This window comes from Hylobates moloch, unplaced genomic scaffold, assembly GCF_009828535.3.
Source record: "Hylobates moloch isolate HMO894 unplaced genomic scaffold, HMol_V3 SCAFFOLD_12, whole genome shotgun sequence".
NCBI lineage: Eukaryota > Metazoa > Chordata > Mammalia > Primates > Hylobatidae > Hylobates > Hylobates moloch.
Window position 1 is genome coordinate 95,193,966 of NW_026652287.1, and position 8,683 is coordinate 95,202,648.

Genomic DNA, 8,683 nt, shown 5'->3' on the forward strand with positions numbered 1-8,683 from the left:
CAGTTGTATTACAAAGAATATAGACACGTCTCATAAATGGAGAAACAAAATGTTTAAATGGAATATTTATAAATTTAATATTGGATTGTATCAAAAGATTATTATAATATGACCAAATAGGAATATGCTAGAAATGCAAAGACGGTTGACGATCAATAATTATTTAGAAAAACAGTTAAAGGGAAAAATCATTGTTGATTTTGATGTGTCTGTAAGGATGAGGGGCAGAGGAAACCTAACAGTAGTCTATGTCAAACAAGCTAGATAGAACAGGCCTGGTGTCACTTATATCAGTCTGTGTATTTCAGATAACGTTCAACTAATAATGTCCTGCAGCACGCAGACTGAAAGGAAAAGAATATTTACTATAGCATAGTGAGGGCCCTGAACCATGACACAGTAAAGTGCGCAATACAGCTACAAATGGTAGGTGTCAAAAATAACGGAGCCGAGCGCAGTGACTCACACCTGTAATCCCAGCACTTTGGGAGGCTGAAGCAGGCAGATCACTTGAGGCCAGGAGTTCGAGACCAGCCTGGACAACATGGCAAAACATCATCTCTAGAAAAAAATACAAAAATCAGCTGGGTGTGGTGGTGCATGCCTGTAATCCCAGCTACTCGAGAGGCTGAGACATGAGAATTGCTTGAACCTGAAAGGCCGAGGTTGCAGTGAGCCAGGTTGGTGCCACTGCACTCGAGCCTGGGAGACAAAGCAAGACTCTGTCTCAAAAAAATAAATAAATAACGTATCACTTTAACCCTTTTGAAGACTTGAACTGTTAATTTTTTAGACATTAAAAATTGTATCCACAAGTATCCAAGATATCTGAGGTATTATGTTAATATATTAGATATTTAAAATTAATTTTTGTTTAAAAACTGCTATAAATCTCCTCATCCAGAAGTTCAGAATAAAGATTAGTAAATGTGATATAGGACAATTTCACTGTATCTTTTATGCTTTCATGAAAAGGCTTTGTTGATTGCTTTAACCTAATTTAACCTACCCCCTGAACTCTGAGAGTGACAATGTAACCAACTACATCTGTGTGGTGCCTTTTAAAGAGCTGGGCCTTGGACTTAGTGAAGAGCAGATTTCAGAAGAGGAAGCACATAACTTTACAGATGGCTTCAGCCTGCCTGCATTGAAGGTAATCCATTTGTGGAAGGGAAGGGCTGAAGAAAAAATAGATGCACTTGGATTGTGTCTATGCTTTGTGAATGTAAATGGTGCGTTTGTTCCACTCATTCATTGTTTGCTGCATACCATCATCATAAATGCACAGGTGATGTTTGTAACTCTGTCTTTAAGAGCCGAGAGCATAATAAAGATTGGAAGAGGAGATCCTTAGATTTTGACGTCCAAATACTTAAAATGCTTAAAGAAATGCCTTAGAGTTTGGAGATAAGTGAATTTACTTTAATTGGAGGCCAATGTGAGTGATTTTATAACTAGCCATTTGTTTCAACAAACATGGATAATGTGTTATCTCCAAAATTCTTAAGATTTTTTTTCATACATCAAAAGCCACATGAAAGGATACATTTAGCTACATAGAAATTAAACTTTTGGGCTGGCCTGGTGGCTCACGCCTGTAATCCCAGCACTTTGGGAGGCCAAGGTGGGTGGATCACCTGTCACCTGAGGTCAGGAGTTCGAGACCAGCCTGACCAACATGGTGAAACCCCATCTCTACTAAAAATACAAAAATTAGCTGGGTGCAGTGTCACATGCCTATGGGAGGCTGAGGCAGAAGAACCCGGGAGGCAGAGTTCGCAGTGAGCTGAGACCATGCCATTGCACTCCAGCCTGGGTGACAATAGCAAAGCTCCATCTCAAAAAAAAAAAAGGAAACTTTTGACTTCAAATAATGCAAACTTTAAATGCAAACAAGCTCAAGAAAAATTACAATGATTTATAACAAAGAGTTTTAATTTTTTTTTTTATGCAGAGCACTCTAAAGTGTCTAAGACCTATAGAAGATAAGTTGGGTGCATGAACTGACAGTTCACAAAAAAAGAAACACAGGCTAGTCCCAGTGAGGTTGTATTTTACAACGAATTGATCACAACCGGTTATAGATTTCTTTGTACCTTCTTCACTCCCGCTGCTTCATTTGACTAGCCTAAAAATAAAAAACAAGAAAAGAAGAAATACAAATGGCCAATAAATATGATACAATTTTTCATTTTAGTAATGAAAGAACACAAATAAAAATAATAAGCTGACCATTTTGCCAAGGATATTGAAAGTTGGTAATTTCATTATCACTGAAGATTCAGGGAGACCTCACATGCCAATGGTGAAAGTATGAACTGGTTCACTTTAGTAGTGAATACCAATCTTCATACAGGTGTATGAAGCAAAATTGCTTTATTCTGGCAATTTTAATTTGCCCTTACAGATTTATCTCAGAAAGTAACCAAAAATATACCCAAAGTATGTTCATGACATTAGTGTAGCAGCCAACATTGGAAACAAATTTTTTTTGTTTTTCTTTCTCTTTTAATTTTTTTTTTTTTTTTTTTTTGAGACAGGGTCTCACTCTGTCGCCCAGGCTGGAGTACAGTGTGGCTCAATCACAGCTCACTGCAGCCTCAACCTCCCCAGGCTCAGGTGATCCTCCTACCTCAGCCTCCCGAGTAACTGGGACTACAGTTACATGCCTCCACACCTGGCTAATTTTTGTATTTTTTGTAGAGACAGGGTTTCACCATGTTGCCCAGGCTGGTCTCAAACTCCTGAGCTCAAACTGTTTGCCCACATCAGCCTCCCAAAGTGTTGGGATAACAGGCATGAGCCACCACGCCCAGCCTCCAGTAGTATTTTTAAGACATTGATCCAAATGTCTTAAGTTCCTGTTAAGTATTTAGTAAGCTCTCCTTAGATGTTTCTTTGTTTTTAGTTTTTATTTTATTTTATTTTTATTTTTATTTATTTTTTTTGAGACGGAGTCTCGCTCTGTCGCCCAGGCTGGAGTGCAGTGGCGTAATCTCGGCTCACTGCAAGCTCCACCTCCCGGGTTCACGCCATTCTCCTGCCTCAGCCTCTCCGAGTAGCTGGGACTACAGGCGCCCGCCACCACGCCCGGCTAATTTTTTGTATTTTTTTAGTAGAGACGGGGTTTCACCGTGGTCTCGATCTCCTGACCTTGTGATCCGCCCGCCTCGGCCTCCCAAAGTGCTGGGATTACAAGCGTGAGCCACCGCGCCCGGCCTGTTTTTAGTTTTTAAAACTTCCCTTGATACCATGAAAATTAGTGCAAGTATTGTTGTTAGCATTTGTCAAGATCCATTTTGTTTTGAGACTGTATTGACTTCCATATCTTTTACATTTTCTAAATCAACATAAATGTTCTAATTATCTTGTTTGTTTTCTTTCTTTCCTATTACGTAAAATTTGCTTTGACTTATTCCTACTCCCCTTCTAACCCATCTCAATTAAATGGCACCACAAAAAACCTGGACACCATCTTTCTTGTCCCTCTTTTTGCCCACTCACATCCAGTCTGTTAGCAGATTCTCATGTCACTTCTACCTTGAAAATGTATTTTAAACCCATCCACTTTTTTCTATATCCACCCCCACCCCCGCAACATCCTAGTCCCAGCCACCATGCTAGTCCCAGCCACCATGATTTCATACTTAGGCTGCTGCAGTACTTTCCTCAGTTATCTAAAGTTATTTGTTTCAGAATGCAACTTGACATGTAAAGAGCCTTTTAAATGATTTATCCTTTGAATTTGTAAGTCCACTTCTACAAACTGCAGGAAGTTATTTTAAACATAGTCAAACTTTATATACCAAGCTGCTTATTCACTTTGTGTTTATAATAGTGCACAATGGAACACTGCCTGAAAGTTCAAAAATAGAGGAATGGCTGTGTGAGTCATGCCAGAGCCACAGGGTGAACCATTGTATAGCAGCTACAGCTTGCTCGTGAAAATTCTGTAAAAACTTGGAGAAACATCTGCTGCCAGTGAAACAATCAGGATACATAAGTGTATATGCAATATGGCCACAACCTTGTTTAAAAAAAAATGAAAAAATACCAAGATATATATAGCTACTCTTTGGGGTGGTAGGACTATAGGTACTTTCACACCCTTTCAAATTTTATGTCCTAACCTTGCTTTATTCTTTAAGGAAAATAAAGATTTTTTTCAAAGTACAATTTAAGAGATTCTTAATGTGGAAAATTGAGCAGACCTGGGTTTATATTTTAGCCCTGACTGACTAGCCATTTGCTTTTGAATAAGTTATTCTTTGAACTTATGTCACCTGTGAAAAGGAGTTACCATCCCTGCCTTATAAGGTGTTAGATTAAATGAGAAGACATATTAAATACCTAGAACAGGGCTTGACATATAATGGGTACCCCCAAATGGTAATAGCTGTTATTCTTTAAGAAGGACTTGGAGAAAGAATTATAGTATTTCATTTCCTTTTAAATTACTTTTTGTTAACTCATCAAGATGCCTTGGAGATTTATTTCTTTATGCTGTTGATGTACTGTTTTTAAAAGCTTATTAAATCCTGAATTGTACTCTAGCTTAAGTATAGGCAGCAAAGAGAAGTTGTGGACCCTGTGGAGTCAGATTTTCCAGGTTTCACTCTAGCTCCGTTATTTGACTACTGTGTGGTCCTGAGCAAATCATTGTTTCTGTGTTTATTAAAATGGGATAATTGCACTGCTTGCCTCCAAAGGATTAGATGTTTGTCAGTTCAGTGCCTGGTGTAGAGTAAGCAATTAATAAATGTTAGCTGATTTTTAAAATTCTATCTGATATGACCTGCTCTGAAATGTGAGACTTGTTCTCTGTTGCTCTATCCCCATCCTACCTTCCAACAATGATGATTATAGCTAGATTCTTTTTGCTCACTCACAGTGTTTTACAAATCAAACTATAATAGTATTTTTATATTTCTTTTATTTTTACATATAACTAACCTGTAACCAAACTCAATAATTGTGTTACAGTTACCATATTTATCAGGCTCTGAAAGGAGCCTTATCTTGAGGAGCTCTATAGAGTTTGCAAACTGTTGAAAACCTCTGTAATGTTCAAAAACTGTGTATTGCCCCCTTCTGTAGTTACCACTACATTATTCAGATAAAAAATTTAAAAATAGATTTTGTAAGTTAAATTTTTAAAAGTGTGTTGCCCCCTCTAAAGAAAATACATTTTGGATTTATTTTTTATTGTTCATGTATCTTCCCTCAGGAAAGTTTAGTGATAGCAAGTATTGCACCTTTAGAAAGAAAAGCAACCTCCGAATTGTAGCCTGAGGAGACATAAATAAAATACAGGTTGAATATTTCTTATCCAGGCCTGGCACAGTGGCTCACGCCTGTAATCCCAGCACTCTGGGAGGCCAAGGGGGGCGGATCAACTGAGGTTGGGAGTTCGCAACCAGCCTGACCAACATGAAGATACCCCATCTCTACTAAAAATACAAAAAATTAGCCAGGTGTGGTGGTGCATGCCTGTAATCCCAGCTACTTGGGAGGCTGAGGCAGGAGAATCGCTTGAACCCAGGAGGCAGAGGTTGTGGTGAGCCGAGATCGTGCCATTGCACTCCAGCCTGGGCAACAAGAGCGAAACTCCGTCTCAAAATAAATAAATAAATAAATAAGTAGATAATAAATAAATAAATTTCTTATCCAAAATGCTTGAGACTAGAAGTGTTTTGGATTTTGGATTTTTTCAGATTTTGGAATATTTGCATTACACATTGAGGTTGAGCATCCCTAATCCAAAAATTTGAAATTTGAAATGTTCCAGTGAGCATTTCCTTTGACTGCCATGTTGGTGCTCAAAAAGTTGCAAATTTTGGAGCACTTGGGATTTCATTTCAAATTTTTGGATTAGGGATAATCAGTCCCTAGAACAGAGTCCTTATCCCTCTCTTTTCCTTTAAGTTTTTAACTAGTTTTTTAAATTTATAAAGTCATCTATTTCCTGCTCTAGAAAAATAAATGCACACATTGTGAAATGCTTTAAATGAAAATTTTCTGTTTACCTATCGGCTATGGTTATCTCCTTATCCAGAGGAGCTTTCCTTATCCAGAGGAGCTTTCCTTATCCAAAGGACAAACAGGAAAAAAGAAATACATATTTCTGAGTTCTGGTTTAAGTGGATAATGTGACAGTGATTGGATGATAAATTAGTCTTTAGAGACAAGGTCTTGCTCAGTCACGCAGCTGGTGTGCAGTGGTGCAATCGTGGCTCACTGTACCCTAAACTCAACTTGAACTGGGCTCAAGCGATCCTCCCACCTTAGCCTCCCAAGTAGCTGGGACAACAGTTATGTGCCACCATGCCTGACTAATTTTTAAGAAAATATTTTGTAGAGGCAGGGGTCTCACTGTGTTTCCCAGGCTGGTCTCCCAACTACTGGCCTCAAGTAATCCTCCCACCTGAGCCTCCCAAAGTGCTGGGATTACAGGTGGGAGCCACTGCGCCTGGCCTTTAGTCTTTTTAAAAGCCGCAGTAAGCTATACCAACTTGATTCTTGCAGTTATCTTGACCCAACATGCTGGAATCATCCTTGTTAACTCTTTTTCTCTCAATACCAAGCAGTCAAGAGATTGTGTTAGTTCTACTTTCACAGTGTATCCAGAGTCCATCTGCTGCTCACCTTCCACCACTAACCACCGTAGTCTCATTAATACTTACCTGGAATATTGCAGTAACTTCCCTACTGGTTTCTCCACTTCTACTCTCATTTTCCTATAATCTCTCAACTCAGCAGCCAGTATGGGCCTGTTAATGCATAAATCAGATTATGTCACGCTTCTGCTCAGAACCCTTCAGTGGCTCCGCATTGCTTACCTGGCACCAGCTGTACTGAGCTTCTTGCTGTTCCATAGATCTGCCCTGTGTGCTCCCACAACAGTACTTTGCATTTGACTTCCTGCTCCCTAGAACTCTCTTCCTTGATGATTATCTCATGGCTCACTTCCTTCAGGTGACACTTTTAGAGACCTCCCCAGCCAACCCCTTCTCCTCTCTCCTTCCCGCTTTCTGTCTCTCTCCCCTTCTTTCATATGTGTACACACACCTACATACACACACACACACACACTTACTATTCCCCTTCTTTGCTGTATTCTTCCCATCAACCAAGAAACACTGTCTTTCTTTTTCTTCCTCGACAATCATTACTGCAAAAGGGAAATAGTATCTTTTACTTGTAAATTATTATCTGTGCCCCTCTACTTGAATATAAGCTCCATTGGAGTGGGGACTCTTTTCATTTTTGCTCACTGCTGTTTATCTGCACCTAGAACAGTGCCTGGCACGTCGTGGGTGCTCAGGAAATCATTTCTGAATGAACGAACAAAAGAATAAAAATCATTGTAATCATAAAATTTAACAGTTGAATAAGAAGACTTGCAAGTAAACTTGCAAGTCAAGAATCCCTAGATATCGCATCTGTAGCAACTAGGAAATTTGGCCTTGCTCACTTTAAAAAAAAAATAAGTTAATGGTAAAATAGATTTACATGAAATTATCTTAATTCATTATTGGCATAATTTTAAAATTCATTTAATAAAACCATCTATATTAATGTCTATTTTCATGGTTGTGAATAATTGGAATCTAAATTACCCAAAGTGGTTTCATCCTCTTTTTATTGCCTGCTACCTCTTGTTTCATACTACATTGTTTCCTCATGCATTTGTTTCAGAGATGTTGTCCTCATCTTGAATAGGACTATATCTGGAGAAATATTTTGCTGCCAGGATTCAGGATGTATCTCAGGAATGGGCCTATGAACATATTCAGACTGCATTTAAAAAAAAAGAAGAAGAAGAATGGGATTTATCCTGGCAACATACTGAGACCCCATCTCTAAAACTTAAATATTAGCTGAGTATGGTGTTACATGCCTGTGTTTCCAGCTACTCAGGAGGCTGAAGTGGGAGAATCACTTGAGCCCAGGAGTTTGAGGTTGCAGTAAGCTATGATAGTGCCATTGTACTCTAGCCTGGGCAACAGAGCAAGACTCTATCGCAGAAATTAATTAATTAATTAAAATAATGGGTTTTGCAATTTCTCATGTCAGACATTCCTGGAGTATTTAATTGATTTTTTTTTTTTTTTTGGATGGAGTCTTGCTGTGTCACCCAGGCTGGAGTGCAGTGGCGCCATCTCAGCTCACTGTAACGTCCGCCTCCCAAGTTCAAATGATTTTCCTGTCTCAGCCTCCCAAGTAGCTGAGACTACAAGCACACGCTACCATGTCTGGCTAAATTTTGTATTTTTAGTAGAGACGAGGTTTCACCATGTTGGCCAGGCTGGTCTCAAACTCCTGACCTCAAGTGATCCATCCGCCTTCACCTCCTAAAGTGCTGAGATTACTGACGTGAGCCACTGCACCTAGCCCTGGACTGATTTTTATGTTAATTTCTTAGCTAGTTCATAGGGCAAGGTAATAGTCTTATTTTGAAACCCAAGCTTTTGATCCATGTGACTCATTTCTTTGGAGAAATAGATATATATATAATTTATATATATATAAATTTATATATATAAATTTATATAAATTTATATATATATAAATATATAAATATATATAATATAAATATATTAAATATTAAATATATATAAATATAAATTCACTAGAAAGTACACCAGTCACAAACCATCATATCCCAAAGTGCTGGGATTAC

General features: G+C 38.5%; 1 protein-coding gene across 1 annotated transcript in view; it reads left to right on the forward strand.

The window, feature by feature from the left end:
- Window positions 1-8,683, forward strand: part of VEZT (vezatin, adherens junctions transmembrane protein) — an 83,699-nt gene that overhangs the window by 53,911 nt on the left and 21,105 nt on the right. The window contains exon 8 of the mRNA XM_032170934.2: window positions 1,006-1,193. Within this exon, the coding sequence (XP_032026825.1) occupies window positions 1,006-1,193 (188 nt within the window). The remainder of the gene's footprint in view (window positions 1-1,005; window positions 1,194-8,683) is intronic.